The sequence below is a fragment of the Chionomys nivalis genome, chromosome 21, assembly GCF_950005125.1.
Source record: "Chionomys nivalis chromosome 21, mChiNiv1.1, whole genome shotgun sequence".
Lineage (NCBI taxonomy): Eukaryota > Metazoa > Chordata > Mammalia > Rodentia > Cricetidae > Chionomys > Chionomys nivalis.
The window spans coordinates 32,375,167-32,402,200 of NC_080106.1; the positions used below are offsets into that span (position 1 = coordinate 32,375,167).

The window sequence follows — 27,034 nt, forward strand, 5'->3', positions numbered from 1 at the left end:
TTAATTTTTTTCTGGTCTGTCAGCCCTGTATGACTCCACTGTTTACTAAGAAGGTGCTTACTGGTCAAGACCCTGACGTTGATAAGTTATCCGCAGCACACTTGAACACAAACTTCACTGGGAGCCCCCAGCTGCCTCTGTTGTACTGGCATGACGAGCATCGGCCTTGACAACACAGAACGCGCGAGGATGCCTGCCAGAGGCCATCTGTGAGGCCTGAGAACTCTGAACGTTGGCTTGTTCCGTGGCCAGCGTTCCCTTCGGTCACTCACCGTGGTTTCGTCCTCGTGGAGCACCTGGTCATAGCCGCTGAGTGCGACACAGAAGATGATGGCCGTGACATCCTCAAAGCAGTGGATCCATTTCTTGCGTTCAGATCGCTGGCCCCCAACGTCGAACAGCCTGTAGAAAGGCCAGGGAAGCTGTGAGGGTGGGGATACCCGCTATCTAGTCGGGAGAATGCTGAGCAGTGGGGATGCGGTACCCCATTCTGAGCACCAACAGATTGACAGATGAGCCGCTGCTACCCCTGGGTCCTGAAGGCAGCTTTCATTACCCTTGAGTCCCAGGACTGAATTTGTGCAAATACAGTGACTCAAAGACCTGCTCCACTTCTTGGCCTCTCTTCTAGATTCACCTGATATCAAGAAACCACACCTGAAAGACAGCCCAGGGGTCACTAGGCCTTAGCTCATGTCTCTTGGGAGACAAAATCTTCCAGTAGGGCTCCAGGAACCTGGCAGCCCAGTTCAGGCTCCTGTTCTTTGGCCTTCAGAGCCCCTGGATCCTACGTATGTTCTGCATCTGGGAAAACCCCACTTCTGAAGGTTCTCTGTAATGTGAGAGGGGAGATGCCCTCTCAGCCCCTCTGGCTTTGAGACTGTAGTGCTGCTTGGGTCTCCTCACTTGGTGCAGGCTTACCCACCCTGTTCTCTTCCAGGGCCTCTGAAGTAAGGCACCTGCTGTCTTTAGCCTTTAAACTCGGCAGAAAACAAGTTCTCAGATGGGCTTCTTCTGCTATCTAGTTGTCTGATCAAATGAGGGAGATCGTCGAGGCAAGACACTACCCGACTATCCAGATGAGGTGAATCAGGGCATGGACAGTCCCCCATCTCTCTGCCACATCACCAGGCCCAGCACTAGGGCGTGTCAGCAGGTCCCATCTCCTTAGGCCTCACCTGAAGTGGAGGTTCTTGAATGTGAAGTGGGTTTCTACGATGCCGGTGGTTTTGACCCTGGTTCGGAGGATGTCCTGCTCAGTGGGCTGGTAGTCAGCGGCTCCAATCCGATCCAGGCTGTCCAGGTAGCTGGGGGTGTCAACATACAAGAGTCCATGAACCTGGGCCCTGCTCACTATCTCTGAAACCCAGCATCCGCTATAGCTTTTGCAAGGTTGACTGTGGAGCACTTAGTCAGTCAATGTGGGGGCAAGCAAAGGAGAACTTGAGGGCCTTAGTCTCCAAGGTCCTCAAATTCAGACTCACAGCAGCAAGGCGTGTAGACCCAGCTACCCCGGGCTGAGCCTTGCCAATGAGACTGCCAGGATCACAGCACAATTCTGTTATATCTTCATCTGAAAATAATAATGGCCGACAGGTATGATCTATTCTCTTAAAAAAATATATATTTTTAACTTTTATATTATGTGTATGGGTGTTTTGTCTGAATGTACCTCTGTACCACAGAGGCCAGAAGAGGGTTTCAGATGCCCTGGAACTGGAGTTACAGACAAGTGTGAGCTGCCATGTAAGTACTGGGAATTGAACCCATGTCTTCTGGAAGAACAGCTAGTGCTTTTAACTGCAGAGTCATCTCTCCAGTCCCCAGTTCCATTCTTTACATGTATTCCATCAATACAGGTAAGTCCCATGCTCCAGAATCTTCCTATTGCTCTGTGGTGTTCTGAGTCTCTGTCTACCATCCTATACATCCTCTTGTTTACCAAGGTCTCTGGGCCTCTTCCCATTTGATGTTCTTGTCAGCAGGGACCAAGGGGTCCATCTCGGCTGAGCAGTGGTAGGGCCTTCCTGGAACCCAGATCTTTGGAATTAGAGTTCCCCAAGTGCTCTCAATGGAAGGGAAGATGGGGAAGGTGCTGAGGGAGCAGAGTAGGTCAGTGGTGTTGGGCCCACCCCACAGGTTCCTTCTAGAAGGCCCGAGTGTCTCTGGAAGGTTTTGCTTTCAGTCCTCCGTGCCTGACTTTCCTCCTCCACAACTACCAAAGGCCTCTTCTTTCAGGCCAATATCCTTGACGCTGCTGGACACCAGGCCTGGGGAACCCTTTGTCTCGCTATTCCTACCCCAGCTGGGCAATGTCCTCTGAACACACAAGCCGAGCCCTGGTCTCACTTTTTGCTTGCTGAGTCTCACCAAGGCATCCCTAACCATGTATGCTGGTTGGGATTTTTCACCTTGACACAAACCTAGATTTATCTGGGAAGAGGGAATCTTAGTTAAGAAAATGGCTTGATAAGACTGGCCTGTGGGCAGTCTGTGTGGAAAGCTTCACTCGGGCAGGGAAGTGTTGTAGCAGGCTAGCGAGTGAAGACCAGGGCAGAGGTACAGCAGCCGATTGGTCCCTTTCCCTCTGAGCTTGGGATCCACAAGGGGCATGGTTGGAGCAGGGTAGGGGTGGGGTGGTATGGTAATTAATTGGGGTTTTAGGATGTTAATGGCTCTTTCCAGAGGGGTACAATTTCACAGCCCTATCAGGGCCAGTTCAACTCCTAAAAGAACATAACTCTGGACCAAAAAAAGCACTTATGAAAGCAAGGTGTGGTGCATGTACCTGTAGTCACAATACTCTAAAGGGTGAGGCACAAGGATGGATAGGTCTGAGGCCAGTCTTCTATAAAACAAGTTCTAGGAAGTTCCAGGAAGTCCCAGGTAAACGTGGATACACAGCGAGAGCCCATCTCAAGATGAGACAGGCAAAACAACACTCATGGTTCTTCTGCCTGCACCCCTCTCTATTTCCTATTGACTTTCTCTCGAGAGGCAGTACAGGAGACTGTACTGACTCAAATTATAACAGTGAGCACAGGAAGAATGAAAACTGAGACCAACAGAACACTGGGGGTGGCGGGAGAGTGTGGGAAGGAGGAAGGTGAGCTGAGCTGAACTCCACATTTCAAGGTTAAGGGTCAGGAAATACTGAGCAGTGCAGGACGATTTAGTGGAAACAGCAGAAGGGAAAACACAGGTGGTGGGGCGGGGGAGCGCCAGTGGTGGCCACAACACTCATGTTCATTTTATATCCTGGTCCGCTGTTAAGGGATTCATTTTAGTATCACTGAAATGGGGACAACTTGAGAGGAACATATGATGGACTTCCAGAAGACAGACTGAGGCCAGGAGGCCCTCTGGGGCCCAGAGGGGGAGGGGAGGAGGGAGCTGATTGAGAGGTGCTCCATCTGGTCTCCCAGGCAGCCATTCTCAGGCCTGTGATCTGAGCGTGCACAGGGACTTTGGATTTCTGCTCATCAAGGTGTCCCTGAGAGCTCACACAGATTGGTGGCCTGCGCAGCCACGACTTACCTTAGACATCTGCCTATGCACAGCCCCAGCCAGGTGTGAGAACAGCAAGAGTGAGAAGGGAAGTAAGAGGCCTTACTCTGGTCCCTAGTTTTGTTAGCTGCCCTCCTAGCCAATGAAAGACCCACATGCCATTAGCGAGCGCTGCTGTGTTGGGTCCAGTTGGCCAGGCTAGTAAAATGTAGACTGCAATTTTTATCCCACTATATATCCCAGACTAGCCTCAAACTTGCCACTGCCTCCGTCTCCTGAGCGCTAGGATTACAGGTGTCTACCATCTTCTCTGCCCCACACTTCCTCATTTCTTCCTCTTATCTAGTCACAGCACAATATTGAAGCTTATACTTGCTTATTCTATTTCTTGACTGAGAACTACTTATTTCTTGTTTTTTTTTTTTTTTTTTTTTTTTTTTTTAGCTGAAGAAAGCTGGGTGTTGGGGACATCAGCACTTGGGAGATTCAAGGTCATCATCACCTACGTAGTGAGTTTGACATTACATATGACCCTGTCTCACAAAACAAAACAAAGCAAAGAAAGTTTTTAAAAAACACAAAGTAATGGATTTCACTATGGGATTTTCACGCGTATTTCAGAAGTCTACTTCGGTGACACTAAATACTGTCCAGGGCCTAGTGTGTGCTAAGCAGGTACTCAGGCTAAACCTCAGCCCCAAGTCTACTGTTTTCTTAAAAACAGAGTAAGATGGCAGCATATGAGCTGCTTTATGCATGTATATTTTTGTTGCTGTTACTTGTCTTTATTTTCTGTGACTGTGTTTTGAGACAGGATTTGTCTATGTAGCCTTGGATGGCCTAGAATTCTCTGTGTAGAACAGATTGGCCTTTGATTCACAAGGATCCACTTGCTTCTGTTTCCTGAATGCTGGAATTAAAGGTGTGTTCCATCATGGTTCTTGATTCATACTTGTGTCCTGGAGCTTTCTAGAAGAAACAAACCCTACCTGCTAGCCTGGAACCTTTCCGGTGGGTACAGATGTGGTCCCAGAGAGGTGGACCAGGTTCCTGCTCTCCAGAAACTGCCTGTGTGATTGTTCTATTTGCTTTCTTCCTTCCCTGGACTCTTCCTCATCCTGGCACAAGAAGTAAGGCCCTTCTTGTCCCCTCCTCGATGGCATTAACCTAGGTTTGTATCTCAGTCGGAATCCTCCCCATCCCACACAGCATTCCAGCCCCCAGCCTGCCTGGACACTTACTATTTGGCAGAATCGTTGAGCTGATACTCCCGAGATCGGTTGAAGCACTCCTGGATCCCTGAGTCACCCCAGAGTCGCATCATGGCAGAGAGCAGTTCTGCAGAGAAGGGTTCAGTGTCTTCCATACGGCTCACCACATCACACACCATCTTGGAGTCCGCCTGCATGGACAGAGGGACACACTGCTCTGAGACCTTGGGGCTTCTGATGTAGTCTCTTCCAGGACAGCAGGCCAATGCCAAGATTGCACTCAGTCCCTGCCTGCTCCGGAGATGTGGGCTCCTGGGAGCCTATGGGGTTGGGCTTCATTTTCCTTTGAAGTTATTTTGCCTCATGAAAGTTCTAGCACAACAAACCCCATGGTCAGACTCGGCTCTCTACCCTTCCCTTCCAACTGTTTGAGAAACGGGGCTTTTGCACAGGAATTGTGTGTATGTGTGTGTGTATGTGTGTATTATAGCCTGTGTTCTTTGGCTAGAGTTGCAATTTCCTATTTTCTTACCTGAGGGATGAGGGAGCAAGTCCCTGAACCAGTCTCAATCTGGGAGAGGGCCATGGTTCTTTGAGAACACTGGTTGGCTGAGGACTGGGCCCGGGGGGAGCTACACTTACAGGTCTGCGAAGTTAATACAGATGCTTAAAACTCATGTCAACACTGACTGAATCACAAGAACTCAGGCCCTTAAGATAAGTGTTTTATTTGGATCTTGCTGTGTAGTTCAAGCTGCCTTGATCTCATGATCTGCTTGTGTTTTTATTCTTTTTATTGATATCTACATTTTTCTCTGCTCCCCTGCCTCTCCCCTCCCCCCTTCAATCCTCTCCCAAGGTCCCCATGTTCCCAATTTACTCAGGAGATCTTGTCTTTTTCTACTTCCCATGTAGATTAGATCTATGTATGTCTCTCTCAGAGTCCTCATTATTGTGTGTGTGTGTTTTTTTTAAATTTCTTTTCTTTTCTTTCTTTCTTTTTTCTTTTTTTTTTTTAAAGGAAACAAACAGAGAGGCATGTTGGAAGCGTACTGGGCCCACGATCTTCTTTGTTATACCGAAAATTAATCTGTAACCCTCACCTGCCTGAGGAGAAGGTAACTTTCTGGGATTCTGGGAACTGTAGTTCTTAAAAAGCAATAGCCAAGCCTCATGGGAAAGTACGGTAGCCTATGGGTTTTGTCTTTATAAGCCCAGACAACATGTGCTTTGGGGCCACCTAGCTGAATGTTCCAGGGAATGGTCCTGACAAAGTCCTTCTTGGTTAGTATTTAAACTTTAATAAATACTTGTCTTAAATTTGGCCCCAAAATGGTGGAACTGTTTTTACTCCCTTGAATCTCAGGATTAACACCGATCTCAGCTCAGTGCCAAGATTACATGAATAATCTCATGTAATAATGGCATTCCATGAGTAATGTCACCACACCCAGCTTAAAATTTAATTTTTTGCATTTGTACTTAATTGTCTGTGATTTGTGGCTGTCAGGCCTACTAAGCAATCCAGGAGAGGGAAAAGAGACAATGGTACCCCAGCTCTCTCCTTCCTTCTGTTCTCTGTCTGAGGGGCATAGCTGATTGTGCTTCTGGCACACGAAGAGAGACTGGGACTCTTGACAGCTACAGGCAAAGTACTGGGTAATTCACAGGTTCTTTGGTTCCACTCCTCATCCAGGAGGGCTCACTCGACTCCAGAGTTAAGAAAAATGCAGAGCAAGGGCAGGAACACTGTGGTCTCAAAGGCTCTTGGGAAGTCACAGGGCTGCATGCACCATTGCAACCACCTTGCACATGCAAGCAGCTTACAGCTTATGCAGGACTGCTGTGCACACACACTGCCTGTGGAGACTTCGTGACCGCCCGTGAGGAAGCTGTGAGAGCAGCACGGCTGCTGCTCTACTTTCCCGGGCTCCATCTCTTCCCTCTGCCCTCCTCCCCTAGGGCAGAAGACACTTCCAGTCTCCCGAATCTGTGGCTATAGTGTTAGGAATTAGCAGGCTGGAAGGTCACTGGGTGCTTTCCTCACCAGGACCTGCACCTGGGGATCTTGAACACTGGCCAGGAGAATGGGACCTAAGCTGAGTCTCTGGCCCTAGGTGGAGGAGACTTGGCCTTCTCAAGTGTTAAGAGTCATTAATAGAGGTGGCTGGACAGATGGCTCAGAGGAATAGAGCACTGGCTGCTCTTCCAGAGGTCCTGAGTTCAATTCCCAGCAACCACATGGTGGCTCACAACCATCTGTAATAAGATCTGGTGTCCTCTTCTGTACTGCAGGATACATGAAGGAAGAAACCTATATACATAATAAATAAAAATCTTAAAAAAAAAAAGAGTCATTAATAGATACCTATCTGCTAGTTCAGCATTGTGAAGCAGACAGGCGGATCCAGGCCAGACAGGACCGCACATCAAGACTCTGTCAGAGAGAGAGAGAGAGAGAGAGAGAGAGAGAGAGAGAGAGAGAGAGAGAGAGAGAGAGAGAGAGGTGGGACTGGGTAGAGCGGGGAATCTAACCTTATAAGATTTAAAAGATTCCTATCCAGGAAGGCTTTCTGGTAAAGAACAAAGACCACTGTCTCCTCCCTTTGGACTTACTCAAATGGACCTGCTCATCATCTGGAAAGGCAAGACAATGCCCTTCCGGGGAGGCATCAGGAGTAGCATGAAGCCTGTCTAAAATGTGGGTTGCTACAACAGTCCCTACGGTCTCTGCCCACTCACACTGAGAGTGTTCCCCTTTATAATGAACCCTACCTGATTCCTTTCTAAAAGTTACTATCTTACATGTAAAGGTGTTTTGCCTGCATGTATATCTGCACCATGTGCATGCCTGGTGCCTGTGGAGGCCAGAAGATGGAATTAGATCCCCTGGAAGAACAGCCAGTGCTCCTAACCGCTGAACCATCTTTCCAGGCCCCCATCTGTCTTGTATACTGTACTCTGGGAGCCTCATTTGAGTTCTTTCAACAGAGGGAAATTCAGATAACAGGAACTTCCTTTGGCTCACAGAATGACATGGGGGTGGCAGCGTGTGGATTCACAGAGAGGCCTTGCCTGCTTTGGTTGGTTGCAGTGGGCCTCTGCCATCACCACCAATGTGCCTGGGCTCCCACTCACCCCAGCAGAGAACTTGGGATACATGTTTAGAGTTGAGCCCAAAGAAGGTCCCTGAGCCAAGTAGCTAAGTTTGGGGGGAGGGTTATTCCATGTGTCACTGTGGCACTTGGCAACATAGAACTTATGGGTATTAGTCAGGGCCACAGAGGTTGAAGGACCAAGTGCCACTTCCCTGCTTCTTTCTCAAGGTTGTATTCTTAGAGGCTTTCGCATAGGCCAGGGGAGACAGGTCTTAGGGGATAAGCTTATTCCATTTGAAAAATCCTGGCCTAACAATACATGTCACTAGAGGGCCAATGGAAGGAGCAGTGCAGGATCAGAATGGGAGCTAATCGGTTCAGCTAGGCTGTGTAGGCTGTCCAGAACCTTGCCCTTATTTTAACCTGCACAGTTCTGCTTTGAGCCCTTTCAACAACAGCCTATGAAAGCCAGTGGCTAGTTCAGAAATAAGCGGGAGGTGCTGTTGGCAGCAGGCATCCTCTGTGGTGTGGGGAGACACAGCAGGTCAACGATCGGAGGGTTTGCGGCAAAGGTTCTACACAAAGGCCTAAGGAGGGTTTTGGCTACCTGGAGACTTTTCCAGAGGCCTGCTGTCTGACTAGGTGGCTATATACTCGTTACAGCCTGTCCACTGCCAAAGGTTTATGGGAAAGTTGTCATCTGTGCTCTCCCCACTGCCTACTCCAGGAAGGAAGTGACCCTGGCAGGAAGCTGGAAGGCCATGCCTACTATGCTAATCTAGACCCTGCTCTTTGAGAATAGTGTTCTGGGTTTCTAAGTCGCCTCACCTGACAGGGAGGGTTACCCAACTAAGGCAGCCTGGTTTCCCAGGGTCTGGAAAAGTGGGTGAGTCTGGACTTTTGGTGCCCCAGGCAGCCAGAATGACTCAAGGAAGGGTAGGTGGAGAAGGGGGAAGGCAGCCTCCACCTGCAGCTAAAAACAGCTACGGGACCTGTGAGTCAGGGCCATGCTTCTGCTTGCTTCCTCTACCTGGCCTGGCTGCCCTTAGGGCATCTCGAGTTCTCTGGGTTTGTCTTCCCAGCTGTGGGAAGTAGCCAGCTGACCTAGCTAGAGTTTGCTGACTTTCTCAACTCCCATGCCCCTAGGATCTGGTCAGTTCTGAACTGTGACAGACCCAGAGCAGGGTGGGATTCAGGGTTCATGGTGCACGCCAGGCAAAGCTTTGGGGGCCAGAATCCTGCTTCAATTTGAGTGTCCAGATGACACAGAGGATATCAAGGGTGCACAGTGACTATGTAGAGATAAACTGTGGGCCCCCATGAGATCACTTTGTCCCTAGATGTGAGAATTTTATGGAATTTTATGGTTTCTATCCTGGAAGGCTTGCTTGGAGAGCTGTGCGGGATGTGGTCCTGGGGTTCTCGGCACACTTCTTTCCATGAAAGCTGAGCGGGAGGAGCCCATGCTAGTCCCTGTCTGCCCCTGTCCCTTAACCTCTCCTCTAGATGTGACATGACCATGTCCTTCCCTGTGTCCTCAGTCTGGCTTCTCTGCAGTCTGTGTAGCACACAGTTGGAGATTCTTAATCTCTCAACACCAGGACTCCCTTCTTCTTTAGAAAAAAAAACCCTGCCGGGCGGTGGTGGCGCACACCTTTAATCCCAGCACTCGGGAGGCAGAGGCAGGCGGATCTCTGTGAGTTCGAGACCAGCCTGGTCTACAAGAGCTAGTTCCAGGACAGGCTCCAAAGCCACAGAGAAACCCTGTCTCGAAAAACCAAAAAAAAAAAAAAAAGAAAAAAAAAACCCTAAAATTTTAGCTGGGCACAATGGCATACAACTAAAAAAGGCTGTGCATCTTAATAATTTAAGTAGTTTGGGTGATCATTGACAAATCACACAAGAGATGTAGGCTCAAGTGTAACAAGGAAATATTTTAAAGAGAAGATCCAGGGCCGATGAGGTGGTTTAGTGGTAAAGGCTCAATCCTGACAATCTGAGTTTGACTTCTGGGACCCACACTGTGGAAGGGGATTCATACCAATTGTTTTTTGATCTTCACACACACAATAAAGCCTCCCCTTCCCTGCACACAAAATAAATAAGTAAATAAATAAATTTTTTTTTTTTTTTTTTTTTTTTTAGAAAATAAAGACAATATCCATGAGGCTGAGGATATAGCTTAGTGGCAAAATGCCTGACTAGCTACCATGAAACAGACCCGAGTTCAATTGCTATCACTGCATATGAATGAATGAATGAATGAATGCTTGCAGGAATAAAGGGATGCCTTGTTTCTCACCCCCCTTCTCCTTCCTATTGCTCAGAACTTAGATATGATGGTTCTAGCGCCAGCAGCTGGATTGGTTCATCACTTAGGGATGGTGGAACAATGACCTGAAAACAGCTCAGGTCCTGGACAACTACATGCAAGTGTGCTATCCAGAGTTGTGCTAGCATGATTTCAACTGTTCAGTTATTGATTTTTTATTGTTTTTATTGAGCCATATATTTTTCTCTGCTTACTTCTTTATTTTAAAGCATATGATTTCTATCATATTTAAACAACTGTTTTCAGAACATTCACAGTCAAACCTAATGTGAATGGTTACAATAACCTGTTATGTTTCCCATTGTTCCTACGTTCAGGAATCATGACCATGTTCCACTAAGCCCAGCTACCTGTTTTCAGACTACTCTGATGGGGCCTGTCACACACAGTCCTCTCCTCCCATTAGGTGCTCCATTTGTGTAAGGTACTTTTGCTCTGGTCATGCCTACCTTGAATGTCCCTCAACCATCTTGTGTTGTGTCTGGTACTAAATGTGCCTGTATCTTGGGGCAGGGTGATCTCTTGACTTCTCATGGTACCCTGGAGCTCACATAGTGCCCTACATACAGCTGCTGCGCAGTCAATCTTAAGTAAAGGCTCTTTTACATTTTAACATCAGACTTGGCCCTAGCATGGATTATGTTACAGCTGACAGCCCAGGACTCACATCTCAGACATAGTCAGGTCACCTGAGGCCAAAGCTGAAGCCATATTAGTGCCTAGTCCTCACCCCTGAGCATAGTCTTGGTGGGCAAGAGAAGCTTCACGAACATTACTGGAAGTCTGTGGAGGGCACCAAGCAATTATCAGGGAGAGTCCGTCCTGTCCTTTTGCCAACTGCCCTCAAGCCTGGGGAATGGGGCTCACCCTGACCTTGACCTTTCTGTCTAGGCCTTCTCCTAAGCCAGAGGTGCAGCTCACATTCCAGCACCCACTTTTCCAATATGGCTCCACAGTAGTCTGCCCCCTGCTGTTCACAGGGTGCAGTATGAGGTCTGGCAGAGCACGGGCCTGTCCTTGGGGTAGACATCCTTGCTCCATGTACAGGCCTGGATGGGTGGGCCTCCCTTGGTCTCAACCTGGGCTCCCCGTGTAAGCAGAGGTCCGGTGTCCGTGCTATGAATGGGGGATGACAGTATCCTTGCTTCCTCCACAGGGTCATCACGTAAAACAACAGCACACAGCACTGGATGGCAGCTGTGCTAGCATCCACCCAGTGGAGGGCATGCTCTCTCCCACCCCTCTAGCTGCTGTGGCCCCACAGCAGTGCAAAGGACAACTACAGTGACAGCAGTGACAGGGGCTGAAGCACAGCTGGGACCGCAGGTCTCAATGTCGACAGTCGAGCTCTGTTCTTACATATACAGGATCACGAGGCTAGGAGAAGAGAAGCTGTGATTTCTAGATGTCAACCAGCAAGATACCTTTCTTCTTTTTCTTTTTTCTTTTCCTTCCTTCCTTCCTTCCTTCCTTTTAAAATCACATCAGTGACCAAGAAATGGCATGGGCATTCTTACTATTTTAAAAGGCACAACCTTTCTGGTTAAATGGATCTTAGTCCTAATGCAGACAGGCAATGGACTGATGCCACCCAGGGTGGATAAGAATCATTATGGAGAACCCCAGGGCTCTAGAAAACCCCTGTGTAGATCTGTGCATGGCATCTAGGATGACAGGTGGTAGGCAGGAGGTGGAGGAGCAGCTTGGCCTAGATCCCCAGAAGCAGGCTGCCTTAAGCCCTTGCTGGGGAGCAGAGATGTCCAGGATGGTATTAGGGTAGTGATGTCTGGTGTGGGACAATTGTCTGTATTCTGTCAATTATGTTTTAAATAAACGCCGATTGGCCAGTAGCCAGGCAGGAAGTATAGGCGGAACAACCAGACAGGAAATAGGGGCGGGTCAAGGAGAACAGGAGAATTCTGGGAAGAGGATTCTGCTTTCTGCAGTCCTGTCCCAGTCGCAAAAGAAGCAAGATGTGACTGCTCTGCTAATAAGGTAATAAGCCATGTGGCTAACACAGATAAGAATAATGGGCTAATATAAGAGTTAATAAGAAGCCTGAGCTAATGGGCCAATCAGTTTATAGTTAATGTAGACCTCTTTATGATTTCTTTGGGACCTAATGACTGCAGGAACTGGGCAGGACAGAAAACTCAGTCAACAATGTCCTTGAACTGGAGGCATACAATAGATCCCCTACTGTGAAGGATAGGCCCCCACACCACTGTAGGGCATCTCCTGAGCAAGTGTAGCAAGTAGTACTTAGAGCTGGTGTCAGCTCAGCCGGTGGGACAGTTCACTGGTAGTTACCAGGGAGGCTGTTGTTCCATAACATCTCCAGCTCATCCATAGAGCTAGAATGGAGCACTGTCAGCTCCCAGGGCCCAGTGAGGACCTTGCCATGGCTCACATATCTCCTACTTGCTGGGCCATAGGCAGCCCCTATGCCAGCTGACTCAGTGTCTCAGAGATGCAGCTGATGCCTGTCTGTGCTGTTCTATATCCCAGGTGAGTAGAGATCAGGTGCGACACTGGCCACATGTGTTCCACCCCAACACCATATGCTCCAGGAGCTTGCAAGGCGCCATCGTTGGAAGGCAGAAGGGCAGAGCTGATCTTCTAAATCCTTCCGTTCCTGAGTGCAATGCAGATTTTTCTAGAAGAATTGACAGCAATGACTCCTAGAGCCAGAGGATCACAAAAGACCCAGGTTTAGTCCTGGCTCTGTACCTGTCTGTCAGTGGCCTGAACAGACCACTTACTCTCTCAGAGCCCCTGCTGTCCCTCTGGCACGGGGGGGCACACGGCTATTTGTGTGGATGAGATGGCCTGAGGATGTGACACAGCCCTGCAGCATGAGAAAGCCCTGCAAATGCTAGTTATTATGAGCAAAGATGAAGTGCCTCAGACACAAACAGCAAGCTGACATAAATAAGCCTGCTTTGTACAAGACTTTCCAGGCAAGCATGATAATCTTGATAACAATAATCATAGTAATTATAATAATAACCCCTTCCGTCTGAGTAGCTGCTTTGGATCGCTCAGAGTTTTCCTCCATCTCTAATCTTTGAGGCCAAGTGAAATGAAAGTGTGAGTATGGGCGTGTATCCCCCACCCCACCTCCTGGCTCTCCAGCTGCAGACAAGGCCTTCATTGGCCCCACCTTGCCCCTGTGTGCAGTTGTCTCCATTCCCACCAGAGGGCAGGAGAACACAGACCAACAAGAGGAATCGGGCGCCACAGACCACGGGCCCAGTGCGCCAGGGCTGCTCCTGGGTGCTGACTAGCAGCTCTGGGGCAGAGGCCAGAGACCCCAGATGTGGAGGCAGAGAGTGGTAGAGGCTGCAGTCTGGAAACTCGCTGAAGTCTGCACATGTGAGAGAGCTGTCATGTTCTCTTCACAGACAGAGCCTTCTGCTTTACACTGGGGCTTCAGAACTTCAAGGGGAATCAGTTGTCCTCACCCTCACAGCTCCCTCGGGGGCTGCTTTCCTGGTCCCTGCTCTAACTGTGACTCTGTAGAAGTGGTGCCCACCTACCACCCATTTTAGACATGGTGGCACATCTTTGGCAGTAGCAGTAACTGGGGTACATCACACATTTGGTGACTGGGACCAGATGTGCTTGGGCTCTTCCCTCTGAGCTTAAGGCTGGACCATCAACTTCCAGGGACTCTGGACTGTGTGTATCCACCGTTTGCTTTGGGGGAGAGAACCTTTATGATTCCCTCCAAAGATCCTGCGGCCAAACTGAGGATTTGGCACAGTTTATCTGCCTTCTCTCCCCAGTTAAGACCATGCCCCCACCCTTTGAGCCTGCCCCTCTTTCATACACCTGCCCTTCAGACAGCCCCGCACCTCTTCTCCATCTCCCCCGGGGGGAAAAGGGCAGCCTGGGTTGAAGCAGCCTGTTGATGTTCCCTGGGCACACAGATGGGTCAGGGCTCGCACAGGGTGATGGTCTCTGTCATGAGGCAGTGTGGTTTCTGTAGTGGAATAGCGATGGCAATGGGAAACGCTTCCTGCAGAGTCTCTCACAAAAAAATGCTGAACCCCACGGTATGGAACCTTAGGTTCTGGCCCCACCAGGCATGAGGGCCAGGCATGAGGGACTTGGTGGAGGAACGCGGAGGTGGGTAGGGGCAGGCTAGGGTCATTGGCTGCAGAGTGAGGGCCCTGGTTGCTTTGTTTGGCACGTTACACTGTCCAACTTTGACGGGCAGTGGTATGTTTGTCGCCCGGGCTCTGCAGGCCCCAGGTACGGTGAGTGATGGTATATACTCAAAGCTCCAACTGTCCCCGCTTTGAGACAGTCTCACCCGGCATGCCCTTCCTCCTGGGAGGGTGCAGACCCGCTCCGAGCAACCGAGGCATCAAGCACTCACAAATTAGCTTTGGTGAACGTGACAGAACTTTCCAAACTCATGCTGCCCTCCTCACCCTTCGCATTCTTTCTTCTGAGTTCAGAAAGGAGAAAAGAGCTCAAATTGGATAGACTAAGAAACGAACAAGAACAGATTCAAATTATTCAGAGAGTTTGTTCAAAGGGAAAGCAAAGTGATAATGGCCAGCCTCAGATCTTCAGAATTCAGAGTAACAATGATGAATGGCTTAATTAGGGCTGCCTCGCCAGCAGATATTAGCAACCCAATTAGGGAGAGAAGGGATGGAGGCTGGGGTTCCACACACACGTTGGGGCTGGCAGAGGCAGGATGTGAGGCTGACAGCTTGGCAGAGTGGTCCCTCTCCCCAGATTATTCCAGATTCAGCTCCCGCACCATTCATCAGACAGGAAGGAAGCTTCTATGTGGACCAGCGAGATGGCTCAGTGGGTAAAAGCTCTTGCTGCCAAGCCTGAGGTCTTGAGTTTGATTCCCAGGATCCACTTAGTACATGGAGAAATCAACTTCCGAAAGTTGTCCTCTGACCTCCACATGTGACAAACACGCTTTCACTGTGCTTCAATAAATAAATAAAATAAATAATGAATGAATGAATAAACAAGTGTAAGAAGAGATAGGAAAAAGAGGGTGGGGGCTGAGGATCTAGGTTTCTGAGCCTGCCTTGGAGGGAAGAAAGAATAGGGAAGGGATACAGCTTAATGGGTGAGAACTTTCCTTAGCACACACGAGACCCAGGTTCATTCCCAAACAACAACATACACACAAGCTACTCCATATTTTGGGCAATTTTAAAGAATAATTTTCTAAAGATGATTAGTAAAATATTCCTTCCCTTTTGAACAAAGAATCTGTGTGAGGGGTGCAGTTTTCTACAGCAAAACAACATGTTGCATGAGATCAAGTTTGAAGCCACACAGACGGAACTCTCTTCTGTGAGGTAAGACTCTAACGACATTTGTAAAGACAATAAACTATGAAATTCTTCTTACTAAAATATTTTTGGAAAATTTTATAAAATGTTATTTATATCAGCATGTGATGAGTTTATCATATTTATTATTTTTTGGAGTTCTGGAGTAAAACCCAGGCCTGGCTCATGCACTCCATCACTGAGCTATTCCCTAGCCTCCATACCTCACTATGCTGCCTAAGATGGCCATGAACCCTGAGGCTCAAGTGAGCCTCTCACCTCCATCTCCTAAGCAAAGTAACACGATGTCCAGGATTACTAATATTTTAAAGGAAGAAATATTTTTTTTTTGTGATGGTATTTTGTCTGGATGTATATCTGTGCACCATGTGCATGCCCGGCGCCTGTGGGGACCAGAAGGGATGTCGGGTCCCTAGATCTGGAGCTGTAGATGATTGTGGTGCTGAGAATTGAACCAGGAGCCTATGGAAGAGCAGTCAGTTCTGTTAACTGCTGAGCCACCTCTCCAGCCCCCAGTTCTAACTTCCAATGCAATTACATATGAAATCTAGCACACACAAGCACAATTAAACAGTCTGAAAACTAATAGAGGAGACTATTCTTTTCCAGACATCATTCATCCTTCAACACTTCTGCTCCAGGCCTGCGTCAGCTGATGACTAATACAAGCTTTCTTATACACATCTCTGTACTTTATAAGTGCCAAATTCCTATGGAAAATGAAGAATCTGTATAAAGCAGTCTAAATAGAAGGTACCCATAAAAATAACCACAGTGACAGCAGGGCACTATTTTTAATTATAGCAGGACCCTATGGTCTGGTGCAGGTTCCAGCCAGAGGCCTTACACTTCGTGGCAGGGACACAAGGTCTCAGGTGGTAAGGGTGTGCTAACCCTGCCTGGGACACAACCTGAGCGAGGCTGAAGGAGAGAGCTGCTGTGCCTCTGCCCCTCTGGCCCCATCCCATCCTACAGACTGGTGGCATGTGCCTTAAGGGGCCTGAGCAGGTCTTCCCAGACCTCTAGTCAGCAAGGGAGAGTAGAGCTGCTGAGGTTTCCATCTGCTGAGGCGTGTGGACAGTCTTCTGGGCTGAGAGGAGTGGCTTTAAGCTACAGGCAGCACTTGGTGAGTCTCAGGCAGGTCATGTAGATGCCAGATGTTTATACTGCGTGTTTTCCTCAATGATTTCTACCTTATTTATTTATTTATTTATTTATTTATTTATTTATTTTTTGAGACAGGGTCTCTCACTAAACCGGAAGCTTACTGGTTGGCTAGGTTGGCTAACTAGTGAGTTCAAGGACCTGCCCTGCCTCTTGTCCCCCATCCCCACCCCAGTACCAGATCCCAGCTCCACCTCAGAGCCTGGCCTTTTATGTACCTGCTAGTGAGCTGATCTCAGGTTTCCACGTTATGTAGCAAGCACATTACTGATGGAGTTAGCTCCCTAGCCCGTGGGCTCCATTTCTTTAAAAGGCATCAAATGTTGTCACTTCCTCTACTTTATTATCAGAGAAACTGAAATACGGATGGTTCCAAGACTTGAATGTAACTTGGCCAGTGGGGTCAGAAGCCCAGCCCTTGGCTCCAGACCTAACCGTAGTGTCCACAAACAGCACTGCTTCCTCTATGGTCTGTCTTGTCTTCCCAGGCCTGGTGGGGGAGGTGGGGCCACGTCCCAGGAGAGAAGGCAGATGGGAGCCTGCCTACCCCAGTTCCCTCTGGACGGGTCTTTTGAAGGGAAAGCTGGCACCTGGGAGGTACCTACCCCGGGGACCAGGGTTAGCATGTTGATACCAGCAGTGTTTACACGAGGCAGGCGTGCAGTGACAGGTGTAAAAAACAAGGATGATAAATAGTCCTACCAGCTAAAGCACTGGTACGGTAGAGAGACAGCTGTGGCTGAGTACCAGCTGCGTCGGGCAGAGGTCCCAGCCTGTTGCCCTGGGTGAGGAAGGAGGCAGAAGTCACAGAGGTGCCAAGGTTGGATGCCCACTCGCTAGGCTCTTGATGCCTAGCCTTTCCAGAAGAAAAAGCATGGGAGACTTGGGAGCTAAGAACACTTCTAATGGCCACAGTGGCAAGGAGGAGAGAGGGACAGAGTCTAGGCCAGCCAGGGGGCAGGTAGGGAAGACTGTTCCATCCTGGATGCCCCTGGCCTGACAACCTTCCATGGAGTCCGGCGTGAGGGTGCACTGCTTCCTCCCCACTTGGCTCTTCTCATTCTGATTCTCCCCGACATTGACACTGGGTGAAGAAGGGCCTGGGTCTAGGCCTGGAGGAGAAGGATGATGGGCTCTCTGCTTCAGACAAACAGCTGGGTGCTGCAGGAGCACGAGTCTGTAGTGGTGCTCCCTTCCCGCTTTGGGAAGATTGGTCTTGGCTGGCATTCATTCACTGTAGAGCCACTCACCAGGCCACCAGATGCCACCTGGCCTCAGGTTCCATTCTCCAAGGTATTCTCGTTATCTCTGCTCCTACTCCCCTTGTGTTTCCCTGTCCCATCTCCTCTGTTCAGTACATTACAAGAACTGTTGATGTCACTTGGCCAATAGGTATCGGAAGTCCAGCTCTTGGCTCCAGATCCAACAGCACAGTTTCCCTCTATGGTCTGTCTTGTCTTCCCAGGCCTGGTAGGGGAGGTGGGGGCCACGTCCCAGGGGAGAAGGCAGATGGGAGCCTGCCTACCCCAGTTCCTTCTGGGCAGAATTCATTCACATGGTTCAAATGCAAGAGAAACGTTTGTTGTATCAGCGGCACCTTTACTTATACATCTGTCTACTGTGACTTTCTTTCCCTTGCTTCTGTTCTCCGCATGGTATCCAGTTTCTGCTTCGATTATAGGTTACTAGGTACAACCCTTCTATCACTTTAAAGGCAAAATACCATGTCAGCTGGTGAGGACAGAGGTAAGTTTTCTAGAGTCTCAAGTATTTGTTTCATGCCATGCATGTTCTCCATGCCCCAAAGGGAAAAGTCATGTTCAACACAGAACACTACATGGCACACGGTGGGCGTGCAATAATTAACTTACATTTCTGCTGTGTTTTATATCACTCTAACTGTAATTGGCTTACTACTTGCAATTAAATGTTTTTCTACTTAAACTTACTTAGAACAGCAGGACATGTAGTACAACCTACAAAATCAATTGGAGATTTTTTGGGGGTAGCGGTGTTAGGGATTCAACCTGGAGCCTGGCACATGCTAGGCAAGCTGGTCTCTAGCTCTCACCCTACAAAGATGCTTGATACAGTAAAATGGATGAATAACTTGAAATAAAAGCTGTAAGTAAACTCATGCTCATCCGTCTTACTAAATGCCTGCTTCCCTCATATTAGGGAGCACTGCCCCAGCACCCAGCATGGTTCAGGCACCAGGAATGTATCCTTGCCACTCAGGGTGTGTGCAAGAGCAAGAAGTTGGGTGCCCACTGCACTGCAATCTGAGAGATCTGAGAGAAGTTACTCTTTCTTCTGTCTGCCCTGACTTCCTTGCCCAGTCTCACTTGCCACTTCTCCATGCTGCTTTCTCTTCCGACCAAGACAGGGTAAGATGGTGACTGAAGGGAACCACGGGACAGATACCTCAGAGGTGGGTCAGAAGCCAGATAGGTGAGCAGGCTAGGGAGAAAGAAGTGGGGAGAGTGTGTGACAATGTCCTTAGCTGCAAACTGTGGTGCTTTCTCAGGGTGTCTGTAGGAACCCAGGGCCTGGAAAAATGCTCCCTGGAGTGTGTATGTGTGTGTATACACACACGTGCACGCCAGGGTTAGCAGTGTGAGAAGCAATAATGGTAACAGCAGAGCCTGCTGCACTGAGTGTCTTCCTGCAATACACTAAGATGGACAAGAGAGGATGTACAGGAGCCCTGAGGGCAAATGGCTGCTCACATCCACATGCTCCCACCATATCTCTATACATACTGGGAAAGAAACCAGGTCATCTTTCTTAGAATTCTGGAAGGAGGGAGCAAACCTTCTATACCTGGTAGGCCTTGGGGGCCATCAGAAGAAAGTCCTTCAAGAGTAACGCCCCATCCCCCCATACAAGAACCATGGAAGACTGGGACCAGCCTAGGTCACTCTGTCCAGTGGGTACCCTCAAAGTGGCTTTGGATGGACAAATGCTTGTTGCTCTCAAGGATGAGGCTTGATTAGTTCTCCCAGTAGTGGCTCCAATGATTCCCAGCAGGCCCCAAGAAGGCTGCAGCCCCCTGCAGTCCCTAGCCTTTGCCCAGCCTGTAGGCCACATTGTGCCCAGAGGCCCCACGCTGCTCTTTTCACCCATTTTGCATGGTCAGTGGTAGGCAGTGTCTTTGAAGTCCTGTTTTCTGTTCCAGTTGGAAACTTTGCTCAGAACGAAAATTAGAGAGGCTGTACAATCAGTCTACAATTTAAAATGCCACCCAGGCCTCTTCTCCCCTCCCCCCTTTAAAATGTCATCTTAATTAGATGGCACCTGGCCTCATGTGTTCTGAATTTCAAGGTAATTTCCTGAAGGCCTTTTCTTCCTAGTAGTTATTTTTACCCTCAGTGTACGGTGGCAGGAGTGTCTTGTGGCTCAGCCGTAGGGCGGGCTGTCTACTAGAGCTAGAGGTTGCAGAAACCCAGCTGGAGGGGCTTCAAGGTCACTGTACGTAATTCAGCACACATCTGAGGCATTTCTTGGACACAAGGCCATGCTGGGACGGGAAGGGAAGAAGCTGGGGTAGCTAGGGTTAGCTGCCCGCCTCTCACCTGCCCTCGGCTTACTCACTAGGACAGTCATTCACTCTCTTTGTTAATCCCCTCTTTCAGCAAAGACGGAACAATGGGACTGATCTGCTATGGCCTCCAGAGGAACTGGGAACGCTTCTCTGCCTCGTCTTCCAGAGGCATATTAGGGGAGACCTGTTAGAACCTGATTCAGCTTTTCCTAAAATCCACATGCTGTGATGCCAACGTCCAGTCATGTACAATACAACTGTATTCTGGGGTATGATCTTTAAAGAGGTGCTCAAGTTGAGATCATAAAGACCCTTGTCAGCATGACTGACATCTTGTAAGAGACTGAGGCAGACGCAAAGGGAAGGACGATCAACAGAAACTACAGGGACAAGATGACCAACTACAGCTTGTGGAGAAAGACCAGGGAAGAAATCAGCCCTGCCGCCACCTTGGTGTGACTTCCAGCCTCTACAACTATGAGACAATAAATGTCTGCCATCCAAGTCCCCTGTCTTTGGGACTTTGGCCAACTTAAGACCAACATAGCTCCCAAGTCCCCTTCCTGGGTTGTGGCACACCCTTCTTCTCACCAGCCTGGCAGGTCAGGCAGACTCTGGAGTCTCACCTCCCGTGTCTCACTCAGAGCTGGTTTTGCTCTCACCACCTAACTAGCTGCCCTTCTCCTGGCTCTTCACAGGTGCCAGTTCCAGACTCCGTCCCCGATGCAGCTCCAAGCCTTGGCTCTTCCTAGGCCTCCAGGCTCTAAGATTCTCCTCCTGCTCTGTCTCAGTCTAAACATAACCCGCAAGAGAAGGGCCTCCTCTGTACCCACTCCCCAAACTATATAGCAGACATTTCTGCTCTTATCTCTGCATGCTTTTCATTTCTTTAATTGAACCATCATAGCACGGAAGCAGACAGTTTTGTCTCCATGTTGACCTTTCTCTTCGCAGGGAGCTGGCGATCTCTGAGTGGGCAGGGCCCACTTTGACTGCGTTCACTGTTTTTAGTTATGAGGTATTGCTTGTAGAATGGACGTACTCCAGACCATAAGCTGAGATGGGTGCCAAATCTAGTGCTTTGTCCTTAGAGGGCCAGCAGTGACAGGGTGAACTTAAGGTAGGATTAAGGAGGTGGAGGAGGAATTGCCCAGAGTTCATTCTCAAGGTTGGTGCTCACCACAACAGGAAACCCAGAACAGCTGGTAAGCCATGAGAGAAGCTGATGTCACAGGGAATCAGATCCAGGACTCAGGGACTTCTGGCTTCCCTGATGATGTGCTGGCTGTGTTCCAGCAGAAGTGGCAGTGTCTTCCCTTGGCATCTACCCGTAAGTGGCACAGGGGCACAACCACAAGGTGCAGCCTACATGTGTGAGCAGAGCAGGTCATTAGCTTGTGGTGAGTCTGAAGTGGGTGGCAAGTGACACTATAGAAGTGAGTCATGCATGCACAAGACAGTTGGAGGGAGGTTCTGGATATACTGTCTAAGTTCCAGACCCGTTAGCATTCCTCGTAAGTTATCCGGATTTGAATCTTATCGCAAATGAAAATCGCGGAAGAAGAATGTGAACAGGAAATTGTGAAATGTTTGCTTATATCTGCCCTCCCCAGAGGAACTTCAGACAATTTTTGAGTCTAATTGTGTAATTAATCCTGAGGGGCTTCTTCTCCCCTCAGGAACTAATAATAGCTACATACCTCAAAAGTTAAGACATGATGTCAAGCTCAACCATCTAAAATTTTGAACAAGGAGGTGATTTTCACTGGGGACAGTGTCCTCCTGGGTTCAGAAACATCACAAGAACAGCAGTTTGAGGAAGGACCAGGGAGCCCCTCCCGGGATGGTCCCAGGTTTTCACCAGGCTTCAAGATAAGACGGATTCAGCAGAGATCTTGGGCCTCTAGAACTCTAGGCAAAGCCACTGAGAATCAAGAAAATTCCAGTCAGGGGCTCACAGATGTCGGGGTGAGGACCTCTGTTTCTCCTTGTTGAGGTGGCACCGAGTGTGTCCTTTACCTTCCGTGGTTTGTATCTACAGTTTATCCTACTCCAGCAGAATGCCCATGTCAAGCACCCTCTTGTATTCGACAAGCCAGGCACACAGTAAATGATGAATAAACATTTGTTGAGTCAATTTGTAAAGAAAGATTGAAAATCTGGGCGGTGGTGACATGGACCTTCAATCCCAGCACTCAGGAGGCAGAGGCAGGCAGAGTTCTGAGTTTGAGGCCAGCCTGGTCTACAGAGCGAATTCCAGGACAAGCAGGGTTAGACAGACAAACCCTGTCTGAGAAAACAACAACAACAAGAAGAAGACAAAGAAAAGAAAGACTGACAAAACACTGAACCCAAGGACTAGGAGACTCAGAGTTCCTATCGCATGTCTCCCTCTTGTTCTGTGGAAGGAGAGAGTTGCACTAGACAAGCAGAGGGTAGCTCCTTCAGCTGGAGGGCCAGCCCACTCAAGCAGAGGAGATGTAGAGGACGAGTCCAACACTATGGCTCATAAAGAGCAAGTCTTGGGGATGGAAGTTAATGTGGTCAGTGGGAGCACGGGCCGACCACACCACGCCTCTCTGAATCAGTTATGCTGATCCCCCCTGAGGTTACTCTCCATCGTCACTGTGCCACTGCAGCTGGCATGCAGGTGCTTTACATACTTGAGTGTCAGAGGAGCTCCCTGCTCCAGAGGATGAAACTCCTGCCCAAACCTCACCACCAAGATGCAAGCGCAAGCTCTGACCCTTTTTGGATGACACTTCTCAATCTTCTCCTCAGGGCCTGTCACTCAGGAAATGACTGGAGAAGACTCCTTAAGTACACCCGCGACACTGCTGGGCTGCACACACTGAGGAGTCTGTTTTAGGAATGCCTCTCCTCTGCTTCAACACCTGCCTGAGTGTCACACTGGGCCTTGGACGACACCAGTTGGTTAGGGGATGGGTTTCTGTCTCTCATCCTTGAAAAGACTGAGAGGGCAGGGTCTGTGTCTTGCTGATGTATTCTACCCCAGCCATGGCTGGAGCTTGCACACCAAAAGCGTGGTGAAGTCACTGAAGTAGCATGGCAGGCTACCCGGAACTCCTGTAAGCCCTGCTCTACTGACTGCACTCTGACTGTCCCATTTCAGGCTAGAAAAATTTCTGAGAGAGCCTAGAGGTGCCCAAGTCCGCGCAGAATAAATAGGCGGCATATCTTGGGTACCTTCTGGGTGCTGAGACAGCATTTGATCTTGTAGAAAGTTCGGTGGCATTACTTATAGGCAGAAAAAAGTGTTTTCTTTCTATGAATCACTCAATTAATTACAGAGCAGTTGTTTGTAATAATTTGGGACATGTAAGAAGAAGGAAATGTGAGGGCAAGCCATAATTATAAAGCTTGGGACACTGGGTCAAGCGAGTGAAGAAATCAGCAACACAGAAGTCCTAACAGCTGCAGGTCAGGAACGAGCTGGGGTCAAAACACCTTCAGAGATGCAGCCGGAACACAAGCCCTAAATATGCAGGGCACTGTCCATCACAGATAAGAACACTCAGGGCACTGTCCATAACCCTAAACATGCAGGACACTGTCCATCACAGAAAAGAACATGCAGGCAAAACACCCACACACAGCAAACAAAAAAATTTAACACCCCCCCCCCAAAAAAAAAAAGAAGGAAGAAAGGAAGAAAGGAAAGATGCTGCCTGCAGTTCCTCATACAAGTTGGGAAGCCGAGCCAGGAAGGAGGTGGCCAGGTTGAGGTTCTGGGGTGCTGGTATTTGTCAATGGAACTCAGCAGGAATGTAGGTAAGAACAAGCTCAGATTGGCCAGGGCCCGGAGAAGGGGTGGGGACAGTGGTACAGAGTCCTTGGAAAAAGTCAATAGCTTGAACCACCAAGTGGCCAGGGCACAGGGGTCCTGGGCTGGTAGAGTCCTTGAAAAACAAAACACTGCATTGACCAGGAGAGTCCAGGAGCTAGAAGGAGGGATATGAGACACAGATGCCACTGCTGGAAGATGCACTGGAGGACCCAAGGATGGGGGCACTCAGGGTCTCATACCTTCATGTGAACCAACAATCCTGAGCAGGACCTGGGTTTGGAAACCAGGCCTTTTAGCCTCTCTGAGTCTAAACCATCTTCACTGCAACTTCACAAGTAGGTGGGGACCAGCACAGCCTCTCGGCAGGGCTAGGAGCTCTCAATGAGTTAGTGCAGTCAGGGGCTCAACATGCAGAGCCCCTCTGTGGGAGACGTCACTACAGACCAGCACACTGAGCTTCACAGAGATGGCACTGGGTGCTTCTGTAACTCCCCGAGGAAAAGCAACAAATACGGGCAAAGGCTATCCTAAGCGGCTGAGAGGCAAAATGTCATCACATGAATTCTTTGTGCAACTTGCCAGGCAGATAGTGGCACTGGATGCTCCAGTCAGCATCTCAGAGTACTCAGGCAGATAACAAAGGGAAGCTGAAGACATGGTAAAGACAGGTGGTGTATGTTAGGAAAGAGAAATGAGAATCTAGGTCCTTCTCAAAGGAACAAAAAGGCTCAAGGTCCCAAAGTGCCCAAAAGGCCTTCTTTGACTTTCCCTTCTGAGTGTCACTCCAGAGTAAAGGAAAACATGTTGGCTCACCACTGGTAATGAGAAGAAACTGAGAGAGGTGTGGAACAACATGGCGGCAGATGACAAGAAGCCATAAGGCAAGAAGGTTGCTAAGTGCAAGGAACAATTCAAAAAGGATACGTCTGCCTACAGACACACGGGAACCTGACATGGGAGGGAAGGAAAAGAGGGGCATTGCTAAGTCTGAAAAGAGAAAGCAAGAGAAGAAAGAGGATGAGGAAGATGGAGAGGATGATGATGAATAGGTTGGTTCTAGATTTTTCTTATCTATAAAACATTCAGTCCACCATGTACACACTCCTCTTAAAGAAAAAAAAATCGAAACAGGTAAGTTAACCCCCAGCAAATGTGTCATTAGACCTGTCCTGGTGGCATTTTCAATAGCACTAGCCTTGCCTGGAACAGCTGGGCGTTGTGAACTGGCATGGGAACTTAACACAGGCTCTTGTTGCCATACATCACTGACTACCGATTACTGTCCCCACGGAGACAGGAGTTCTTTTCCTCTTCGGTTGTCTCTGCTACAGCTCATTTGGAATAAATGCTTGTTAAAGGAATATTACTCCATTGCAATAAAAAGCGCTGTTTTGTTGACATTCTGAAGATTTCTAAGGTAAATGCCATTTTTAAAATTAAAATAAGAATTCACTACAATGGCCACTGTCTTACAAACTGTAGACACCTACAGTCTCCTGCCAAATCTCTCAGCTAACACTGCAGCTTAGCTGTGTTCTACACGGAAGGAAAGGACAACAGAGCAAGTACTGCTGGGGTCTGGCTAAAAAGAACTCAAAACAACAAGAAAATCAACAACAACAAAAGATTAAATATTCGTTTTCCTCCTCATAATACATAATGAGCAATTCTGTTTTTGGACTAAGTGCTTAGAGAGCACATAGAGAAAAGCCCTGTTTCTAGTTATCTTATTCCCAGGGCACTAAGACCAAGGCGCAGGAGAAGAGCTCTAAGTTAAAGAAAAGCTGTAAGTCAGAGTTAGGACTTGGACTAGGTCTTCCACAGCCTGCGCTTTGGGCTCCCAATACCTCCTCTGGATGAGGCTCAATCACAGTGATATGCTCACTGAGGTCCATTAATACTGGAGGCCGAGGGAGTGGTGAGCCAAGGGCAGGGCCAGCTCTGGGGTAGAAGTCAACACTCAGCCAAGCTCTGCGCTGCTTGCTCTCTACCACCAGTGTCTGCTGTACTCATATGACTTGATCTAGCAGCAGAGTACTTGGGACCAGAGGGATTGTGCCCTTGCACTGGCTGGAGAGAGGCGAGACTGTGGCTCCTTGGAAAAGGGCAGGCAAACACCAGCATGTCAGGGAACTGGAGCGGGCCTGGCTTCACTAAAACTGTGGATTGCTGCAATGTTGAAATTAGTAGGAGACAAGTCAAACTCATTTGTAAAATAATGGCTAAGGAAGATTCCTCTAGTTGGTTCAGTTGACATCCCTGAAGGAGGCTACAGAAAAGGCTGGTGGTCTCAATCTCCTGGTCTCGAGTAGTCCACCTACTTCAGTCCCTGTATATCCATGACTTCAGGCACACTGCCACCTACAAAGCTAAGCTGCAGGTATTTTCATTTGCTTCTCAGGGATAAGCTAAAGGCATCAACCTATTTTGCTTACAATTGTGCCTCCCAGGTAGCATGGGCATGGCAGACAAGCTTCCCTAACCTTTTTTTCTGTTCTGTCATCAGAATTTCTGTCTAATCCGTGGGATACCCGTCATGTTCCTAATATGCCTCAATTATCAAACTCACCCAGTGAGGAAGCTGGAGGCAGGTAACCTTAGATTTTCATCCTGCCCCTGCCCCAGACTGTGTGATTCCCCAAAGCCAGCATTCCCATAGATAAACCCTCAACTTCTCCAGGTGCCATAAAGGCTAAAGGAAGGAACGGAAGCCACTGAGGATGGGATCTGGAGCCCGGGGAGCAGTAAGTGGGTGTCAGCTCCTGTATGTATGCTGTACAGTTGTCTAAGGGTGTGCTGTAGCTAAGATTCAGGTGATACTGGGGCAGCCACCACCTCGCATGACCAGAGCTCCTGGACTCCAAAGCCAGCAGCTTAGATGTCTGAGACAGGAAGTCTCTAACCCTTCTAGGATTGCAGGAAGCTCCTAAGACATAAGAGAAAGTTCACAGTGCCCATTCCCCCATGCACACACAAAAGCACCACACAAGAATGTGCCCAAATAAGGGTGCACAGTTACATATGGTGTGGGCGAGTG

At 48.8% G+C, this 27,034-nt stretch overlaps 1 protein-coding gene across 3 annotated transcripts in view; it reads right to left on the bottom strand.

Moving 5' to 3' along the window:
- Gnao1 (G protein subunit alpha o1) overlaps positions 1-27,034 on the bottom strand; it is a 146,429-nt gene that overhangs the window by 18,006 nt on the left and 101,389 nt on the right. For all 3 annotated transcript variants that reach the window (XM_057754387.1, XM_057754386.1, XM_057754385.1), the window contains exons 4-6: positions 4,749-4,909; positions 1,179-1,307; positions 273-402 (exon numbers count right to left, since the gene is read on the bottom strand). In XM_057754387.1, the coding sequence (XP_057610370.1) occupies positions 273-402; positions 1,179-1,307; positions 4,749-4,909 (420 nt within the window). The remainder of the gene's footprint in view (positions 1-272; positions 403-1,178; positions 1,308-4,748; positions 4,910-27,034) is intronic.